At 50.5% G+C, this 21,446-nt stretch overlaps 1 protein-coding gene across 2 annotated transcripts; it reads right to left on the bottom strand.

Moving 5' to 3' along the window:
* Positions 1-5,274: 5,274 nt before the first annotated feature.
* On the bottom strand, positions 5,275-10,655 carry PCK1 (phosphoenolpyruvate carboxykinase 1). 2 transcript variants are annotated; one of them, XM_025470496.3, is made up of 10 exons: positions 10,498-10,655; positions 10,065-10,329; positions 9,325-9,506; positions 8,733-8,936; positions 8,416-8,603; positions 7,917-8,079; positions 7,242-7,466; positions 7,017-7,148; positions 6,542-6,637; positions 5,275-6,328 (listed from the first exon to the last, which is right to left on the bottom strand). In XM_025470496.3, exons 2-10 carry the CDS (start codon positions 10,286-10,288, stop codon positions 5,874-5,876), a joined length of 1,869 nt encoding a protein of 622 aa, XP_025326281.1. In that variant the 5' UTR covers positions 10,289-10,329; positions 10,498-10,655; the 3' UTR covers positions 5,275-5,873. The 2 variants fall into 2 exon arrangements, with proteins under 2 accessions (XP_025326281.1, XP_025326282.1); XM_025470497.3 differs by having other exon boundaries at positions 10,502-10,655.
* Between the last annotated feature and the right edge of the window lie 10,791 nt (positions 10,656-21,446).

Below are 21,446 nucleotides of genomic sequence, written 5' to 3'. Positions count from 1 at the left end.
CTGACTCGATGCCAATGCAAGCCGGCCTGGAGTCCCAGGCTCCGGGTGGTCCCAGCGCTGCCACCTGCTGGGCTCACGACTTTTGCAGGTGTCTCTTCTCTCAGGCCTGATTCTCCCAGCAGTTGGTTGAGATGATTTTTTATGGTGCTGCTCATGACGACTGGGAGAGGTTCACGGGCCTGCCGTTAGATGACTTTGAACCCTATAATAAGAAGGTCTGTCCTTCTTCCATCTTCTCCGAAGCCTTCTGGTTGTCTCTGGGAGGGAATCTCAAGGGGGCTGCACCTGCCCCGTCACTTCCCTCACCCCTCAGTTCGTGCTGCCTTCTTGACAAGGCGAGCGCAGGCGTCCAGCTCAGAGCCTTTGGCAGACGACAGGCTTCTAATGCCAGTGAAGAGATACTTTTGTTTTTGTTGAATTTACTCTCTTTTCCAACCACTTTAAGAGCTATAACTCGCATATCGTCAAATCCATCTGCTTAAAATCCTCCATTCAATGGTTTTCAATATATTCGCAGAGTTCTACGACCTTCACCACAATCTAATTGGAGAGTGGTTTCAGCACCCCGAAAAGAAACCCCATCCCCGTTAGCAACCGCTCCTGGCTCCTCGATGCCTCTCCTCACCCGACCCCTGGCAACTGCAAATCTAATTCCTTGTTGTGGTTTTGCCCATTCTGGACACTTACCATAAAGGGAATTGCACAACGGACATGTCTTTTTTTTTTTTTTTTAAGAGGCAACTCTATTTTATTTTATTTTTTTTAATTTTTATTTATTTATAATAGTCACAGAGAGAGAGAGAGGCAGAGACACAGGCAGAGGGAGAAGCAGGCTCCATGCACCGGGAGCCTGACGTGGGATTCGATTCCGGGTCTCCAGGATCGCGCCCTGGGCCAAAGGCAGGCGCTAAACCACTGCGCCACCCAGGGTTCCCCGGACATGTCTTTTGTGGCTAGCTTCTTTCACTTCATGTCGTGTTGGCACGGTTGCTTTAGCCAGGAATGCCTGTTTTTTTTAACTAATGGCTGGAATGCAATGATTTCTTCTAAAACAAACGCCTTTCGATCTAGTCTTTTTTTTCCAACTAAGGGAATTGATCATTTGCTCCAGCTACTACCAGTTATCCACGGGAGGTGGGCCGCTCACTAGAACTTTTGGAAAACACAGTGCAAATCCTGTTGGGGGGGGAGGTGGCTGGGCTGGGGGCACCTTTGCTGTTGGTTCTCAGATTGGGGGAATTTTACCTGCCCCTCCCACAGCCACCAAGCCCCTTCCTCCATCCACCCTGACTGCTTTAAAAACCCCCACTGCACGAAGGAAGTGGGGGGAGGGCGCAGAGCAAAGTCTTTGCAAACAAATGTTCAGTCCCCTCCATTCAACAAACTCAGAGGGACAGCTGTGGTCTCAGCTTCTCTCCGGTCGTTTTGTCCAGAAGCAGCATCTACAACGAGTTTAATTATGCAATTAAAGTCATTTTCCTGGGCTGAACAAATATTTACAGCATATTTTGCTGCAAATTGCTTCGCCTGGAGAAAGGTTCTGCCGAGCGGGCTGGCGCGCCTGGCGCGCGTTCCCACATTTACATAGCCCATTACCAGGGGGCCCTCGGCGCCAAGCAGGTGCCAGACAAGCCAGCCCCCAGGAACGCGCGTTGTGCGAAAAACGGTGACAGGTGTCAGCCAAGCAAATGTGTTCCTGGCCCCGCCACAGTGCTGCCGCGGACCAATGACGTCCGCTGTTCCTCTGCGGCAGCCCTAAAGCCCAGCTCTGCGGCATCAGAGAAACCTCTGGGCTCTGTCCCGCTGCTGGGCGTTGGGGAGGTGGGGGGCCAAGGCAGAGGGAGCACCGTGCGTGGAGCAGCTCCACGTCTGTTGTGCACCTGTCGCTCTTCTGGCCTCTGTGCGGTGGTCCTGGGGGGCGGTCCTTGACAAGAACCCCGGGGGTGCAGCCTCCCCCAGGGGCCCCACTGTGTTCAGTTTCCTGTCCACGCTGGGGCAGGAAAACTCGAGGCAAAACTCTAGAAAAGCAGAAAAAAGTCAGGACTTTGTCACCATCTCAAGCTCCCATTCCACCCCAAGCAGAAAACTTCCTTGTAGTTCACCGGGGTGATGTGGGCTGACTCAGGGTCTTCTCAACTGGAGGGTACCCCCCCACCCCCACCCAGCTCCGTGGTTTGGAGGAAAGTTCTGGGTGGCGCTTGTGCAGCCGGAAGGCGTCAGTGCTGGGGGAGGACAGGGGCCACCGGTGGGGGCAATGACTGCCAGAGGTGATCCAGACCCATGTTTGGGAGCCCCTCAGCTGTGGGACAAGGTCTAGTGGATGCCATCATCCCAGATGCCTGAGCCGGGGGTAGTTGGGGGGCCAGGTGGGGTGATTTCAGCTTCTCACCTCAGCCCAGCCATGGTAATGTCAGCCCCAAGTGGAGGGGAGGGCTGGTGCTCTTTCCACCTTGGTCTGGGTGACTGCGTGCCCTCGTCCTCATGGGAGAGCTGCTTGGGTCAGTGCGTGCTCTCCCTACCCTGCTCCCCGCTACCCTGTGTCCCTCCCAGGCGCAGCACCCCAGAGCCTCTTGGAGCCCAGGGTGGTCATTGGTGGGCCAGCTGCCCTGAGGGACAGTGAGTTCCTTGCTCCCCATGTCGTGCGAGCATAGTCGCATTAAAGACCCAGACATTGCAACCATGTCCTGCTGTGTGCCAGGCTCCTTACTCACAACATCCCGATTGACTTTCTCAACCCCCTGAGAAGATATGGCTGTTATGCCCATTTTACACATGAGGAAATGAGGCTCCCAGTTTTGTGCAATCACCCAAGGGTACACTCCTAGGAAGGTGCAGGGTGATGACTCACACCCGGATCCCGGGACCCCAGAGCCTACGCCGAGCTGGGCTGTTTTGTTTTATCCTCATCAGACCCCAGCAGGCATGTTATTGCCCTACGACACAGATAAGTGTCCCTTCGGGTGACACTGCTGGCCAGAGGCAGAGCTGGGATGTGTCCAAGGTCGCCAGTGTTTACTGCCCCCCGGGAAAGGCAGGAGGGCAGGGGCAGGTGGGGTGAGGCAGGCCCTTTCCCATAGATGATGGAACCTGGTGCCCTATTTACTGCAATTGCTGACCATGATGGCAGAGGTCACTGATCCGGTGCCCTCTGCAGGGGAGAGGTCAAGGGAGCCTCCGGGGCCTGTGCCCAGTGGTCTTAAAGCTCTGGGAGGAACATGCTGTGTGGCACCCAGAAGGGTGAGTGGGCAGCCCGGGGACCTCGGGGCTGCTGGGCCTGAGGAGAGAGGGCAAAACGTGCAAGCACCTGCAACCCCCAAACGCACCCCTGCCTCGCCCCGCCTGCCTGCCCCGCTGCCCCTGGATGCCTCGAGTGAGCTTAAAGGCAGATTTGTTGTCCTTTTACAATATTTGCTGTGTACCTACTGTGTTCTGGGCTCTAACCCAGGCTCCAGCACTGCTCTGGGGGCCTGGGGGTGGCACCCACGCTGGGATCCAGTGGGAGATCTCAGCCTGAGGCGGCCCGGGCTCATGTGTGCTGGGGGGGGAGCTGAGCAGGAGTCGCACCTGCAAACCAACTTGGCCTTGTCAGTGCTTCTGCCTCGCAGAGACTGAGGCACCACACGGTACTGTGGGCAACTAAGGGCAGAGTGTCCTGATTACTGCAGCCACAGGTCCCGGCACAGAAGGCAGGACTTGGAGGTGGAGGGAGCACTCGGTCGGTGTAGTTTGAGGAAAATGAGTCAAGGACCAAAGGCAAGGGTTTGCAGTTCCCTGGAGACATTTATTCTATTCCAGGCATTTCCTCTAGGCTGCTCCCCAGACTTCCAGGGCCTGGAGACCACACGGTCATACATACACCAGGCCACCGGGTGCATGGATGATGTCGCATAGGAGCGTAAAAACCTCTGGAATGGCCAGCTTTGCCTGCCGATGGCCTAGAACAGGACACCTGGGGCCTGCATCTTAACACCGGGGCCCAAACTACCTGGGAGCCCCTCTCAGGGGTCCAGGGAACCACCTCGGAAGCCAGTGCAGGGGGCAGGGGCAGAGAAAAAGAAGCCCCGTACCCGGGTCCCCGCTCTCCCCAGCCTGGCGTGGACGCTCCCCTGCTTTGTCTCCCTCAGACATTTGGTTTCTGAGTCAGAGCACATGTCAAGCAAGGGCTCTGTAGCGAAAAGGAAAAAACAGGTTCGAAAGCCACCGATTTAAATTAATACAGCAGATAACATTTAATTCCATTAAACGGCTTTTCCCCCTCAGTGGTTTTGACAGTAGAACATGACACTTTGTCGGGAGAGCTGGGTCAGCTCTCAGCTCTTTAAAGGGAAAGAAGACTCTGGTTGCCATTTCCCAGCTCCGATGGACGCCCCTGGCCTCAGTTTCCCCAGCTGCGAGACTGGGGTGATCTCGGCTTCGCCTTCCACGTGGAGCAAGGCACAAAGGAGTTTAGGGGAAGGAGCCAGTTTGCAGGTGGTGAAATCAAGGAAAGCCGAGGTGCTGGGGTGTGATGATTAATCTGAGAACACGCAGCTCGCAGAGGGGTGAGGGGTAAAGCCGCTCTACCGCCTGTGCGCAGACGGGGACACAGCAAGCCCAGATGCCGCACTTATCTGCTGAATGCTTGTGTCATGCCCAGCTCCGGGTTCCTTTGCCTTGTTCCCAAACACCCAATCAATGCTGTGAGCACAGGGATCAGGTGAGGGCTTGAGGCCAAACCACGCCACCTGCTCTCATCAGGGCAGCCCACCGTTGGCGCACTCCTCTGTATACAGAAGGCGCTCCATTAATGCTTGCACCATGGAACTCCGCTTGGCTTTCTCTCTATTCTCCTCCGTCGTGGATGACAGATGAGAAAAGCTCTGGCCAGGAAGTGTTGACTGACCAAAGTCCGTGAAATTGGCCTCAATGTAATGTGGAAGCTGAGCCCCCAGACCCAAACTTTTGTCCAACAAAAAGCACATTTGAAATTCTCCCACTCGGTTACACAGGACCTATCGTTTAAAGACACTCACTAGTGGCTTCTAGACAGTAACTGGTGGTTAACTCAGAAACCCAAACTGTGGTGCCACGTCACCCCGGGGTGACATCCTCTCTGCTCATACCTCCCATCCGGCTCCTTTCTGTTCCTCCACACCCCCTCCCCCAGCTCACTCCATCCTTAGGGACGATCCTGATGCCCCCCACCTCCCTTGGAGGCGATTCCGACCACAAGATGTTCCATCAGAGAGCTCCTTGCTTCTCGGCAGTTCGGATGAGAAAAACCAAGCAAATGAATTCATCTTTTCTACAAAAGTTTATTTTGCGATTTTTCCAAGAAGTGTCAGGGAAAACACTGAAATTACGTAAAGGCAAGTAACAGGAGTATATAAAAATAATTTAAACACACATATTAATAATAAAGCAACATTTCTTTCTAGCAACAACTAGGTCATCTTGCCCAAGATTTTTCCTAAGGTACTATATACACCTCAGATAACAAGAAGTACACACACACACACACACACACTCACACACCCATATATACAGCTCAAGTATTTTATCTGTGCATTCCGGCTAACTGATAGAGCTGAAGTGATAAGAATGGGAAAGCCTAACTGCCTACTGTCCTCAGGATTGAACAAATGTGCATCGGGTAGTGAATTTTGGAGACCTGCTATGATTTCCCTTCCTGATCTCATAGTTACGAGCCTGGAATCTGCAGTCTGATCTGAAAAATGAAAGCATTTTTCATTTGAAAATGAATCGGCTCATCAGTGTGGTCATTACGGTGGGATAGGCGGCGTCCGCTCGGGACATCGTGCTCCCTCCTGCTCCCGGTACATCTCAAGGACTAGAAAAGGGGATGATTGGAAAGGTGACGCTCTCGGGTCTGATCACATCTGGCTGATTCTTTGCTTCAGGGCAAGGACCTCTCTCTCGATTTCGTAGGGGAGGTCGGTGTTAACCTGCTCGTCCAGGTACTTCTGGATGTCTTCTACCTCCTTCTCCCAGAACTCCTTGGAGATGTGGAAAAGCTCCTTCGTGTTGATCTCACCTAGGCCTTTCAGATTCAGGCCGCCGTCCTCAGGGACATAGCCTATGGGTGTGAGCTTGGCGCCCGCCTCCCCGTTGATGCGATTGAACATCCACTCCAGCACCCTGGAGTTCTCACCAAAGCCCGGCCAGAGGAACTTGCCTTCCTTGTCTTTCCGGAACCAGTTCACGTGGAAGATTTTGGGCAGCTTGGCTGCTGGGCGCTGGGCCATGCTGAGCCAATGAGCCAGGTATTTACCAAAGTTGTAGCCAAAGAAGGGCCGCATGGCGAAGGGGTCATGCATGATGACCTTGCCTATGGACAGAGGGGGGCGGGGGAATTGGGTTGGTAAGTGCTCTCATAGGATGATGTTGGTACCATATATCGTTGACATCAACCTGCTGGGTGTTGCACTGTGACACATGTATCTGCACATACAGATAGGCAGAGAGAGAGACAGAGACAGAGACAGAGAGTCACAGAGCACACCATCACCCTTTGTGACTTCAGATCCTCCATTTGATTTACCTTTGTGCTCCGCAGCCGCTGTGGCTTCTGATCGCATGGCCGCCCCCACAAAAACTCCATGCTGCCAGCTGAGAGCTTCGTAGACCAGAGGGACACCTGTAGCAGGAGAAAAGAATTGTCCCTTAAAGGCTTTGGTCCAGACCCGTTGGCTGCCGATGGCATCTCACAAAATGGAAAGACAGGGCAGGACGGTATCTTTCTAACTGAGCTAATTTTGTCCCCCTAAAGCAGAAGTGCGCAAAACTGTCGTCAGAGTTACATCACCAAGGCTGTGCCACAGAAAGGTAAACTGGATAAAGCTACGTTAGGTCAAGGATCCAGAAAGGGTCCAGGTGTCTTGCCAATTATCCGGGATTTTTGGAAACTGGAGCTCTTTGGCACCCTCTGACAAGGTCATGAAAAAGGAGAGATTCCAGGGATGTCCTCCGCTAGGCAACACACCCACGTCCCCAACCTGAACAAAGGAGAGGCTCACCAGTAGGTCGGCGGCCTCCAAAGATGATGCCCTCAATGGGCACCCCTTCCGGAGACTCCCAGGCAGGGTCGATGATGGGGCACTGGCTGGCAGGGGTGCAGAAGCGTGAGTTGGGATGGGCACAAGGTTCCCCTACAACAGCAAGAGAGGAGAGGCCCCTCAGCATCTGGCCCAAACAAGCAGTGCTTGCAGGCTAGAGCCCTGGGGCCTCCGGAGGGGGCTCACCATCCTGGGGGGTCCACTCCTTGTTCTTCCACGAAGTGATCCTGATGCCTGGGGCCAGTGCCTGGTCAATACCTTCCCAGTAAATGCCCCCATCACTGGTCTCGGCCACGTTGGTGAAGATGGTGTTCTTCTGGATGGTCTTGATGGCGTTGGGGTTGGTCTTCACAGAGGTTCCAGGAGCCACACCAAAAAAGCCATTTTCTGGGTTGATAGCTCTTAAATTACCTGGAAGGTTTTAAAGCAGAGAAGTAGAAGTGAATGTCGAGCAAAACCCAGCAAATACTCTTAGCTCTGGCCAGTCTAATTTTTGCACCAAATTCTCAAGTCCTTTTTTTTTTCGCCCTCCTTCCTAAAAGAGATTTCTCTTGTCTCATCTGAGCATTATTTTCCACTTTGACACTTTTACAACCCTTTCTTCCTCGTCCGTTTTCCTCCAGTACTATTTTAACAAATTTATTGTGTCAACAAGCAGCAACATATGGCCCCATTTCAATCCAGATTCTATATTAAATTAAAGAATGCTTACAGAATACATATTCCTAAGGCTTTGCAAGATGTGAAATAACTAACTGAAAAATCCAAACACTGGATTTGGGAGGATTTGGCACGCCTTGAAAGCCAAAAGCTCACTTGGGTCCAATTCTTATTGTCAACAGTTAGGCCTAAAAGAGTTACCTTGTTGGTCAAACTTCATCCAGGCGATGTCATCGCCCACGCACTCTATTTTCCACCCGGGGAGGCTGGGGTTCATCATGGCCAGGTTGGTCTTCCCGCAGGCACTGGGAAAGGCTGCTGCAAAGTACTTCTTCTGGCCCTTGGGGTTGGTTATGCCCAGGATCTGTTTGGAACAAGATTCCTCCTTAAACTGTTCCTTCCTGTCCTCCTAGTGGTCAGTGGCTCAGTCTAGAAGAGTGCCCACCTCCCCCCAAAGAGAAAGTTCCCAAGATCTATGTCTTTTGGTAGCAAAAGGTACATTTTACATAATAAAGTCTAAAGGAGCTCTATTGGTTCTATTGCATTCAAAAGAGCATTAACAATCATTGGTGGAATTTCTAAATCTGTCCTCCCTGGTCAGGTCTTGCCTGATGGGAGATGCTCTTCCACACATGTTCGGACCTCCATGCTCCCACCTCCATGTCCCACCGTGTGTGTGCAGAACTTCCTGGCCCCTTACCAGCATATGCTCTGCCAACCAGCCTTCTTCCTTAGCCAGCCGGCTGGCCATCCTGAGTGCAAAGCACTTCTTCCCGAGGAGCGAGTTCCCGCCGTACCCACTCCCGAAGGAGATGATTTCTCTGCGGTCGGGCAGGTGCGCGATGAGTGTCAGCTCTGGGTTACACGGCCAGTTGTTCACCAAAGGCTCTGCGCAGGAGGACACATCCGGTGTGAGTGGGCCCCGTCCCCACCTGGGGATCCCCAGAGCAAAGGCCCAGGGTTTAAGGCCAACCTGATTTGTTGTTCGAACTTCTGATTCTGAAATAATACACTTACTTTTTAAAGGCAAAGGACATCCCACAGAATGGAGGCACTTGACGAATTCCCCGTCACCCAGCGCTTCCAGGACAGATGTGCCCATCCGCGTCATGATGCGCATACTGGCCACCACGTAGGGCGAATCCGTCAGCTCGATGCCGATCTTTGACAGAGGCGAGCCCAGGGGCCCCATGCTGAATGGGATGACGTACATGGTGCGACCTGGGGGAGCCAGTCGGTGGGAACTGGTGAGAAATGACCCCACAACCACAGACCAGGTGAGCTGGTTCTCACAGTCCCCACTAGCAACATCAGGCCCTGGCTACCAGCACCACCACCCCCAATTTTGAAGACTGCACTGAAAAGTGAACAGAATGCCAAAATGAAAGAGTTTTCGTAAATGTGCCACTGGGTTCTGCTGAGCTATCCTCAATCTCAGAAGTGAGCTATACATTTTCAATCTGCTGCCAGTTTCGTACATGAATTTAAAGCTATCTGAGGCCACAGGAGTGTTCAGTGCTGTCACAATTACCATTGGGAAGATATAATAATGAGAGGTTTGCCTTTGCCTCTATTTGATTTTTCCTAGTCAAACAAATGTCTCATTCACCTTTCATGCACCCTGGAAATCGGGCATTGAAAGCTTTCTCAAAGTCCTCCTCTGACATCCAGCGACCTAGTTGGCTGAGGCCTGTTTTGGGGATGGGCACAGTATCTCTTTGCTCTTGGGTAATGATGACTGTCTTGCTTTCAATTCTGGCCACATCCTTGGGGTCAGTGAGAGCCAACCAGCTGCAAAAATAAAAATTAAAAAAAAAATACACAAGTTAGGAATGGAGAGGGAAGTGCCACCATTGTGCATTGCATCTGTACCTTGGATTCCCTTCAGTCAAGCATCATGTAGGAATGGGCCAGTCCCATTCATTGTCGTGCTCTTTGCACACCTCGCTGATGCCGACCATACTGACAGTGCTCCGTGACTGTGGACAACCACACCAGCTGGGGCAAAGTCAAGGAGACATTTACTAGGCTATGAGCTTATCTTTTAGGACAGGGCAGGTCTGTCTGTCATTCTAATCAGGGATTTAGCTGGCAAAAAGTGTCTGTATGTACCATCTCATTGCAGACTTGAGTCACTCTATGAATATCATTAAATTGAAGTCTGTATGATTCCAGCCACTTCGTTAAGTGAAAAAGACTTAAGACTCTTAAAAAAAAAAAAAAAAAAAAAAAAAGGAGTCTACAACCCCCACCCACCCCAGTCCCTGCTGGGTCTCCATCCACCTCTTGCCAGTAGCACTGCAGGAGCTGAGGGGAGGCTGTGAATGCTAGGGCTGGGCGCCGGCTTACCAGTTGTTGAGCTTCCGCAGCCTCTTGATCATGCCCTGTCCCTCCATGTGCTCCAGCAGCTGCTGGTTCTCCTCCTCGGAGCCATCACAGATGTGGATGTGCTCAGGCTGGCACAGCTTCACGCTGTTTTCCACGAATGTTCTCACCGCCTGGGGCAGGCTGTCTAGGGTGCCCTGGATGACTTTGGCTGAGAAGTTGAGGCCATTCTGGAGCTGAGGAGGCATTTCTGCAGGGTTGTGCTAAGGGCCACGGACACCAAGGCTTCCTGAAACAGAAAACACAGGCTCCTTGAACAAAATGACAGACACCCTCAAAGAAACTCCACATGCTTCTTTGGGTGACATATCACGAGACAGCCGAAGCTCTAAGGAGAAAAGGAAACGGGTTGGTGTTACCTCTGTAATTTTTAGAAACGTAAATTAAAAATCTCTACCTACTGTTCTTGTTTTGGGATGACCTCGATGAGAGATCCAAGGGTTTCTTTTCGCGGTTCTTCCTGCTAGTAGCCGTGCGTTCCCAGTGGGAAGGCCGTGCTCGCTGTTGGGTCGCAGAGCCTCCTGGTCTTAAATCCCATTGAGGAGAAAGGCCCCACCCCTCGGCTACACCCAGGGAGGCTCGTCTCTGACGTCAGGGGCAGGACTTTGGATCATGGCCACTGTCCGTCATGCTTCTGGACGGGCTCACCACAATAAGCCCCAGGGAGATAATCATTGAACAGATAGTTGTTAATGAGTGCTGGGAGGCCTTTGTCCTTAGACCAGCCACAGCAAGTTCTTACACAACTTGTGATTGACTAAACTTTGACCCAGTTCACTGCTGATGTAAAACACTCCGTCCTTCCACTGACAGGCAGGTGGGATCCTGCAAGGCTGGCGGGAACACCTTCCGGACATCAAGGGTTATTGGCAGCACATTCTGTGTACCGATGGCTGCTGGCTGACAAAACACAGCAGTGGTGAGGTGTCACCACACAGCCAAGGCCTATAGGAAGGATGTGCCCAAATGTAAATAAACATTTGGCTCATTAGCAAAAGTCCAGACCTCACGGAGGGCTAATAACCTTACTGAGTCTCCCCTGTGTGCCCACCACCCCAAATATAAACTCTCCAAGGGCAAGAATCTCTGCCTGTCCTGTTATTTTTTGTCTGTACGGTTCCTAGCACACGGTAGGCACTGAATGCGTGCAGGCCAAGTGGCTACTCCCAACTCCTGGTTGTAGAGTGATAGAGGGAAGATTGGAACATAAGCCACTGGGGATCTGGAGCACCTCACCATGCTGTCCCTTGTGAGGTGCCATTCTCTTTTCTGGAACTTTCCATATATTCTCCAAGTAGTTCTGGGCTGGATGCAGCTACAAAAAGATGACTGCACACTTCTCAATGCCCTTGAGAGTCTGAGCGTCTGGGGAGGGGAGGGGGCTTGGTGGTTTTGCTAGATTACACTTGAGCAATGAGACCTTTATGCCAGCTGTAAAGAATTCGCTTTGCAAGCCATAAGAACTTCAGTCCAATTCAGTGAACTCTGGTGCTACTTGCTGGCATTTTGAGAGCACTGGGTGAGAAGTCAGGAGCTTGGGGCCAGGCTCCCACTCTTCACAGGGAACCCAACAGTGCAGTCAGTGGGCACCCTGTGCTTTGGAGGACGGTGGGTAGGGATTTGCCTGCCTCCCACGTGGGGTGTGCAGAGATAATTCTGTGACTGTGTCCTTAAGGAGCTATAGGAATACAAGGCTTTGGGAATGGCAATCTCAGACCAAGAATATCTGAAGGACTACCCCTTAAGCCTTGGTTCCCATTGTGACATTAGGTATACACACATCACCAACTTCCACCAAAATTGCCAACCTATTCCAATGTCTCATTTACCCAGATTTGTATTTTTTAATATTTTTATTTTATTTATTCATGAGATACACAGAGAGAGGGAGAAAGAGGCAGAGACACAGGCAGAGGGAGAAGCAGGCTCCATGCTGGGAGCCCGACGCGGGACTCGATCCCAGGACTCCAGGATCACACCCTGGGCCGAAGGCAGGCACTAAACCTCTGAGCCACCCAGGGATCCCCCCCAGATTTGTATTTAACCAATTGAATCTTTCAGTATAAACTGAGGTTTTCATTTAGTTTAAAATTATTTCCCATTTAGGTCCCCAGATTTCATTCTTAGTGGCGCTGCCAACCATATAAGTTTGTGTCATGTCGAAATTCAACTACGACGTAGTGTTCAGTTGCTGAGGGACACTGTCTTAGCATCTGACACCAGTGAAATTAGCCATTCAAATGCACAGCAACACACACATTTATGCCAGTGCGGTCCATCTCACCAAATGGGTAGAGATTCCCATTTTGCTGATAAAACTGTGATAGGTTTCATTCCCTCGAAGAGCACATAGATTGAAAACAAAAATGAGAAACCAGAACTTATTTGTGGTTCTAAATGCTACCCATAAATTCAAGGTGTTTATGTTTGGAGTCTTCCTGGAGAGAAATAGCCAGCTCGATTAAAATGTAGGAACAGGAGGCTACCACTGCCCCCCGCCAATTGCTTAATTATTCACACTGACCCCAGGGAAGGCTGGCATTATTCCTTTGCAACTGTCCCTCAAAATAACATGAAAAGGCAAACATCAGGTTGCAGATTTACCTGAAAGTACTGAGTCCGTTGGAAAAGAGTGATGCAGACAGAAGCCAGGATGTTGAGGACACGCGGCAGAAGTATGGACAAAGTTCGCTTATCCCAGTGTTTTGTTTTTTAAAAATTTTATTTATTCACTTATTCACGAGAGACACACAGAGAGAGGCAGAGACATAGGTAAAGGGAGAAACAGGCTCCTCGCAGGGAGCCCGATGTGGGACTCGATCCTGGACCCCAGGATCACAACCTGAGCCAAAGGCAGGCCCTGAGCCACCCCGGCGTCCCTATCCCAGTGTTGATAGGGCCCAACGGGGACTGTGTAAATCATAATGGTAATGGTCTCCCAGTATGGGCTGCATTTGTCACTTCTGCAATAAATGCCATGGGGACCTCCTAACTTCTCGAGGCTGGCTTAAGATGCAAGACTGCTCCTCCTTTTAATACCATATACAAAGTTGAACCCAGACAAAATTGTTTTTGCTGAAAGAAGGAGAAGGAGGCAGTAGACACAGAAAAAAATAGTTTCCAACTCCAAAGTTAACGTCTTCACTTCTCCTTGTGAGGTTCCACGCACATTTGTTGCTGTTGAAGCTGCAGCCTGGCTGTCCTCAGGATCCGAGGAGGGAGGGAGCAGGACTCTGGAAAGCCTGTGTGGAGCAGGGAAGCTGAGAAGGCACCATGGAAACTGCACAGCAGTCTAGAATGGCCAAGACTCAAAAGGTGTGAGCAGGTGAGAGTGGGGGCAGGGAACAGCTGCCTTCCAGGTAAACAGTGGAAAGGAAGCCATGAACTTAGGTGGGATCTCAAAAAAGGTACTGAAGACAGTTTGATTGAGAGATATGTTGATGGTTTCTTGGTTTCCTGAGAACCAATTAAAAAAAAAAAAGTAGAAATTCCAAAGACCATCAACACCAGTGTGTGGACCTACTACAGAGTCAAGAGATGGTTTCCATGCTGTGCTCTGAGGGATTCAGGGGGATTCCACTGAGCCACTTCACAGCACAGTGGGGAAGGCCCAGTGAGACAGGTTCAGAGCCTTCTCACACACACATTCCTGACTTCATTTGTGGTATATCTTAGGCTTCCATTTTGGATCTTTGTTTAAATAAGGAATTGCACAGCCACAATGCATTGGGAATCCATCAATCACAACCCATTCCTTCCTTGGAGCTGTGAAACAGCTGAGACCCCGAGGGTGCAAACAAGACATTTTCTCGAGCTGAGGCTCTTAACTACAAGATCGTGACCTCCTCTCTCCACCCCACCAGTGATAGGGGTGCCCACAAAAATGCCCCTCAGTTCGGGCATCTGAACTCATAGGAAAGCATGACCCTTTCTTGATAAAGGTGGAAAGGGACAGTTGTTTTACAGAAGGTGATAAGAAACTAGCTGTGTAAATCCCATATATCATCCTGGAGCTACAGGTATGTGCGCAAGCCAATCCAGGTCTCCACTGCCAGGATGCCACTCCATGGGCATGGACTGGCCCCGCCATGGAAGTTTCCAAACAGCAAGAAAACATGTTCAGCTGTGCAAGGATCTGCCATAGAATCATTTGCCAGGGCAATCCCAGTTGTGTTTGTTAAGGACAAATATTTATATGTTCTACATTTATGGGGTAATCCTAATATCTTTGCAGTCTGGAGGGTACTTTTACAGAGTTGAATGAGTTGAGTTTCTATTTTGGAGCTGTAGCATCGTGTAATTGAAAGGGTCCTTAAAATACTATGTTAATCTAGCTTAATGGGTAGGGGGTCTCCTTTGAGGGGGATGACAATGTCTTAGAACTAGACAGAGGTGCTGGTTGCGCCGCACTGTGAATGTACTAAACGCCACTGAATTGTACATTTTAAGATGGGTGGGTTTATGTTATGTGCATTTTACCCCAATTAAGAAACAAAAAAAGATTCTGTAGTACAATCTTTTATTTTGAAGATGTGGGAACAATGAATAGTTGTAGGGAGCAGGTGTACAGGGGAGGCTAATCAGAAACCTTCTCTAGGATACAGGCAGGTATCAACACCCTCCACCAGCCTGACCTAATCCTTTCTACTTCTCTCAATGGCCGTGCAATGTCTTAAGACCTTGATTGTGGGCTGAATGTGCACTCACCCAGCAGAGAGGACAATTTATATCATTTGGGAATCTTCCCTGGCAGGGAGAGGGGGTCTCGATTTTGTTTGCATATTCTTTCCACAGTGAAGAAATAAAAATGAATCTAGAAGTAAGACACTTTGCTCGGTGCATGTTAATAAAGCATGATTTTTGCTTCAAAGATGTGCACATGAGACGTGTTAAAATGAATGTTAATAATCAGGTGTTAGAACCTTTCTAGAGGGCTGGTTATCTCCTGTTTCAATCATTAGTGACCCATGGAAATAGTGACTCCATAAAATCTTGTTTATTTTCTTTGGAGATTTCTCTGTCAGGTTTATGGAGAGGCATAAAGGAGCTCTGGCCATGCAGAAATGATGCAGTTGGTGGACTCCAGCGTTACATGCCACATCCATCCCGTGAATGACTTCACCCTTCAGAGAGCAGTGTCACCTCTGTGGGATGCTGGCAGCTTATAGCGAGGCTGCGGCATTGGGCCATGACAAGAGGGTTGCCCTCAAAGTCAGGACAAGCAGATTCTAGAACTGCTCACGTTATGCACCCAGCCCTGCTCCCTAGCCGGGGCAATGTGACATAATGACACCATTTTGCCTAAGCCATTTGGGGTGGGGGGGCCTGTAGTTTGCAGCCAAACACACTCCTAAGTGAGACAAGGATCCCATACCCAGTCGGCACAGGACCCAGACTCAGGAACCCTGGGTTGATTCCAGTCCCAGATTCCCTGGAAACCTGACCCGATCCCACTCTCTTCACCTGCACAGGGTGGGGGTAGATAAGATACAAGCCAAGGCTGTTTTCGTCCATAAAGTCCTGCGGGTTTATCGCTGCTCACATCCACTGCACCATCGTGGCGGCTTTGGTGTCATAGTAGTTCTCTCTCGCCTGCCTTGGAAGACTGGAGGGCTTTATTGCCATTAGAATGTGAAGTCAGAGTCAGGGGCCGGGTGACGTAGGAGCACAACTATGTTGGGTGGGAAAAAGAGCTAATCAAGATGAGACAAAACAAAATTAAAAACTCACATTGGCCCCAAGTTTTTACAACCCTGCCTTAGCTCTTCCCCCATGCTGTAGATGGAGCGGACCCACATTGTGGCCCAAACCACCAATGTCCCACCATTCTCTTGTTCCAAAGCTTTGTTTGCATCAGACTTTTGGTGTTGAGAGTGCTAGAGGTGCGGCAAGGCCCCGGGGCCCTGTGTACTCTTGTGCATTCTCCAGAATGACCCACGTAAGAGCTCATTCTAGATGCCCCGAGGATACAGCTGGCCCCAGGCCCGGCCCTCAGCGTTCCCCAGACAGGTGGCTCATCCTCTACAATCTCAGTTTCCTCATTTCTAGACTGAGGTGGCCCTTCTGACTCCCCAGGGCCTTGATTTCAGGTCCCGCAGAGGAAGCCAGCCTATGTTCTGAGTTTGCAGCACGCAGAGTGAGAACAGGTTTGCCATGAAATACGGCTCCAAACACACTCACCGAGGAAAGACAGCCGCACCCGGCAAAGCACGGGGCAAAGAGAACTAATTGCATGGTTACCACAAAAACAATCCAACGCACTTATTTTGCAGCAAGAAAATGGATCCACTTTGCGACGCAGTTAACTCTATTGGAAATAATGGTAGTCCCTCTGGAACTGAACACCCCCCACCCCCCACCCCCACCCCCCGTGCTCACTGATAACTATGCAAACTCTTCCCCTTGCCTATAATGTGGCGGCTCAGAACACAAATGCCTTTTCTAGTCCGTGCTGGGAATAACTCCTGAAACTCAGTAAATCTTAACACACTCTCAGCTTCTCACACGGGGTGGGGGTGGGGGTGGGGGGTAGGATTCATACCAGGGAGGCTCAAAGACACAGCCCCCTGGGGTGGGGGTCCAGCCAGCATGTCTCATCAGGAGCTTGGGAGCTTCTAACTTAGCCATGGAACCCTAAAGTCTTCCCACATTGAATTATATCAAAATTGAGGCCCCTCAGGACTGCCTGGCACAGAAGCAAAGCCCGACATCACACATGCAGAAAATCCAGTTGGTCTGAACAAGGACCACAGAGTCCGGTGGCAAAAGAAGCCTGCCCGGAGGCCCCCTTCCCCAAACTGGCTTGCATTGCTCTGAGGAGACAACCAAGTGAGATAAGTGGTGAAGGGGAAAAGAAATTTTTGTTTTTGTGTTTTAGATATTTAAAGTAAAAGCGTGATGGTTGGAGGCATGAGAAACCTGCTATGGGCACACGGAGTCCCAAGCCAACATGGGTGGGGACAATTCACGGTGTCAGGAGGTGGGTATCCAGGGAAGGAGCATGGGAAGCAGTGACTGGGGGCCCCCTCCATACCCTCATACGCAGGAGGCTCTGTGATTCTTTCATTTCCAACCAGGTTGGCTTCTGTCGTGCAGTTCTTCTGCTGAAAGCGGGCGAGATTATGCCCATTTTCTTTCCCTGCCTTGCGCAAAGAAGCTGTGAGGTAAGAGTCCTCTCTCGGAACCCTCGTCTGCCTTGTGCAGAGCTGGCACGGCCAGTGCCGGCGGGATCCAGGGCTGGACACGTCTCAGAGGCTGGCCTCAGCTGCCAAGCCCCATGGACCCACTCTGTTCCGGGCTGGGGAGCAGGGACGGGCTGGGCCTTCAGACCCCGACTTCTGTACAGAGGCGTATCAACCTCACCGAGCAATTGTTTCTATCTGGCCATTAAGGTCATCTGAAACAGGGACTGGCCCCACCCTCAGATCTGCAGATAGGGCCCACGGTGTCCTTAGGGGAGGCAGCGAAAGGTAGCCAAAGACACACACGCCACAGGCAAATACTTGCCTTTGTGTCTTGACCATGTGGCCCTAGTCAACTCATGCCCTCTCTTTGCTTGCTCAGGTCTCCCTGCTGTTAGCTGAGGACAATTACAGTGCTTGCTTCCTAGGGAAGTTTTGAGGATCAGATCTGGTAACTTGACAAGCCGAGGCTCAGAAGTGCTGGAAGGAAAAAAGCGCCATTCTCTATGCGTGCAAATTCTTTTATTTGCTCGACCATTGAGTCCTATGGATTCATGCTAGGCACAGGAGGGAAGGGACAAAAAAAACAAAAGCAAAGTCCTCGACTTCTAGGCATCTGGGTTCTCCCTCCTTTCAACATCCTCCACACCTCAAACCACACCTGGCACGTAGTAGGTGCTCAGCAAACATGCACTAAGGAAGCCTTTCCCCCCCGCTGGGGAGACAGGTTCTGCAAACATTGGAGGCACCGACGACTAAGCACCGAGTGTGGTGTGCAGACAGTAAATACACCCAATCAATAAATGTACCCGCTCCCCAATAAATCCCTAACCATAGAGTAATGGCAGTATCACCTCGGGTTTCTATTTAACTTTTTCCATATGCCTTCCTGTCTACTCGTCTTCGCTCTCATTTCCTTGAATCAGATTTATGTTATTATGTGTGTGGAATAACCGGCTCATTTTTCACTCCCGACGCTGCTGCTCCCCCACTCATCGGCTCCCCAGAGCACGTACCGCTTGGCCTTATTCGAAGCCACCCCGAACAGGCGTTGTTCTGAGCTGTGTTGTTTACTTTTCCGGAAGTCCCACGGTGCTTTCTCATAATTGCCAGCATCAAGAGCCGCAAGACGTACCCACATTCAATGAAATAGGTATGCTACGTAGCCCGAGCCGTCCTAAAAGTCCTGAGTTACGGCCGAACGGGCTCCTATTAGCAGGACGCGGGAGCTCATTGTGAATAGTGGTAAACACTTCTGGTGGGAGACGGGTCTTGACAGCTTTGATGAATGGCTCGAATCATTTTCCACCTGCCCGACTCATTCCAACCACAAGATGCTGAAAATACCCTTTTTCACTTGCCCTTTGCTAAGTGCTGAGGCACGAACAAAAGTCCATTCCCGAGCTGGGTACCTAATTTTTATTAATAATATCTTCACTCTATCAATCATTGTTAACTAAGGGAACATTTGAAGAAATTAATTTAAGCCTGGCGAGAGGAAACATGGCAGCTCATTACAAGTCCCCTCCCCGATGGATTCTGCAGCACTCACTGCATCACAAATACGCACAGTGACTCAGCCCGGCCCGACTTGACTTCCTCCCACAGAGGACACTTTCTCCTTCAGAGAGCCGCTTCCTCTACTAGGGGCTGCACCAAGGCTGCTTAATTAAGGCTTAACCTTAATCAACCTGCTAACACAGGTTTCTCCATACCCCACCTCATCCCCCAGGAGCGTGGCAGTGGCCGCAGCCCCTGGTGATGTGGGAGCCGAGCTGTGGGGTGGGGATGGTCTATGGGCGAAATTCAGCTGCCACGGTCTCAAGAATGCACTTGACACCAAGGTGAGCCATTTGCAAGGTGACCTCTACGTTCTTGCCCAAGGGGGAAGAGCAAAGGAATGGAAAGATCTGGATGCAGGGAAAGGCTCACCTCCAGGCACCCTAGCAGATTCCTCGGGGACCCTTCCCTGAGACCCGCCACACCAACCCAACCTGAACAGTGCCGACTGAAAAGCCTGATGTTCGTCTACCCAGATCTTGGGAATAAGACGATGGCCATGGAGCAGCCTTCTGGAGGATCCTGTTTGATATGGAAACCAAGGCGGAAAAAAATTATCAAATTTCCTTACCATCTACAGCCCACTGACAAGTCCTTGAATCAGGCAGAGTGACCTTCCCTTAGGGACTCAACTGCCTTGTAGTCTAAGGCAATCTTAGCTCAACCCCCAGGATCCTGCGAGTCTACTTTAACACATAAAAATTCCTTTGGGAACTTCCTTTATCTCTACCCCTCCAAGATACATGTTGGCAATCATCCCCCAAGCATAGGACCCACTGATCTACATCTGAAGGGTCTCAGGACTGAGTTTTTCCTAACAATGGTCAGCGCCCTCAGGATCCTAGAAACCTTGCTTCCAAAATACCTGGGAGGCTTACGCTCCCCACAACCGCCTCCCAACTTGAAAGCATAGAAGGGCCCACTCCTCATCACCTCAGGACCCCAGGCCAGCTCTTTGTGCCCATGAGTCCTGTCCCTGTGTTTTAATCAAACCACCTTTTTGCACCACAGATGTCTCAAGAATTCTTTCTTGGCCGTCGGCCTCGAACCCTACCGTCTTTCCTACATCAATGTTTATTTCTGCCCAGCAAACTACAACCTCAGGATGAAAGTTCAAAGAGCTCCAGAAGCATACTGAGCATGGAGCATTTTTCAAAAAAAAAAAAAAAAAAATCGTGAGGCACCATCAGCCAGCGAGATTGGATTTTCAGTGAGCTGCCCTGTGGTGGTAAATGAAAAATTCAGGCGCTTTGGGTCAAAACACGTTTTTAAAATACGTGTGTTTGATGATTTATATCAAGTACCTCTGCGTTTAGACATTTCTGCATACGTTTTGGGATGTGTGGAGCCTATTCAAGCAGTCTTAAGGCTTTGTTTTTTTCTTTCAGGTGAAAATCCCAGGTGTCCTTCATGTTCCAATGAGTCTTCACAGCCTCCATTTGCAGAGAGACGGGAAGGAAATAATTGCATTCAGTAGGAGACCACATATAAAGTAGCTCATGTGAATTATTAATGATGAATTCTTTGGGAAAAAAAAAAAACTTCTTGGACTTTCTTTGTTGTACTTTTAACAATTGAATGCGATGCTCGTCAGATGTCTTCTTGTAAGCTGTCACATTATTTAAATGAGGGCATGTCTGACATTTCCAGAGGAGCGTACTCGGTAAGTACTGGAAAGGGAATGGCCTCGCTTCTTTGATGGGCACCTCTTGGGCTTTTCAAAATAAAGGTTTTGAGCACTTTAATTTTGGAGCGACTTGCCAGAGTTCAACACAGAGTTAAAAGATTCTCAGGTACTTTGAAGACGATCAGCCAAGAAGTTTCGTGCTTCACTACAAACAGAACACTGCGCGAGTGACATTTGAAAAGCATCGATGGAAGGTAATGCCTGCTCAAAATACACTTAGAAACGCTTAGCTCTTCATTATTCTTTACGTATCTCATTATTCCAGGTATTGTCATGTCAAAAGAAGGTTGCGTGTGACATATGTTGTTCCTCGGGAAAAGAAAGTTCAAGGCTGGAGGTGAAACCTACCGCGGGAAGGGAGGCCTGAACAGCATCTCCGCAAGCACAGAGACCTCATGACCTCTGGCTGCAGGCATTTTCACCAAAAGCCACTTACTCGTTGCAGGCTCGCCCACCACGGCTCCACTGTACCTTCTGCGGTGCCTGGGACACTTGTTGCTACGTATGTGAGCTCACTGCGCAGGGCCAGGCACTGTGCTGGCTGATTTGAGAGGGGTGACAGGGGCGTGGGAAGGCGACAGGGCAACCAGAAGAATCCTGAACATTCTAGTCCATTGTTTCAGTGACCTGCTCCAGCTGCTGACCCCACCGTCGTCGTCGGTATCAGATTGCAGCCGGCCAGTTGGCTCAGTCCTTGGGAGCTGCAAGGGTCATCCCTTCAAACCCAGCTTCCCTTCTGTGTGGCAAACTTGGTCCCATTCTCGAGCAACCTTTGTTCGGACCTTGGGGACTTTGCAACTGTTATCACTTCTGCCTGGAGCATTGCACATGGCTTATGCGTGGTTGGGCCTCCTTGTCGGTCGGGGCTCGGCGCTTCCTGGCACCCACCAACACGCGGTCCCCTAATTGTGTTTCCTT

The sequence above is a fragment of the Canis lupus genome, chromosome 24 (assembly GCF_003254725.2).
Source record: "Canis lupus dingo isolate Sandy chromosome 24, ASM325472v2, whole genome shotgun sequence".
NCBI classification, from domain to species: Eukaryota; Metazoa; Chordata; class Mammalia; order Carnivora; family Canidae; genus Canis; species Canis lupus.
This window is presented reverse-complemented; position numbering and strand designations above follow the sequence as displayed.

Bases quoted from the DNA above. Each gene is read 5' to 3' on its own strand.
- PCK1 (XM_025470496.3), bottom strand. From the start codon at position 10,288: ATGCCTCCTCAGCTCCAGAATGGCCTCAACTTCTCAGCCAAAGTCATC. The intron at 8,080-8,415 runs GTAAGGGGCCAG...TGTTCCAAACAG, and splicing joins GGTTGGCAGAGCATATGCTG to ATCCTGGGCATAACCAACCC. The intron at 7,467-7,916 runs GTAACTCTTTTA...AAAACCTTCCAG, and splicing joins GATGAAGTTTGACCAACAAG to GTAATTTAAGAGCTATCAAC.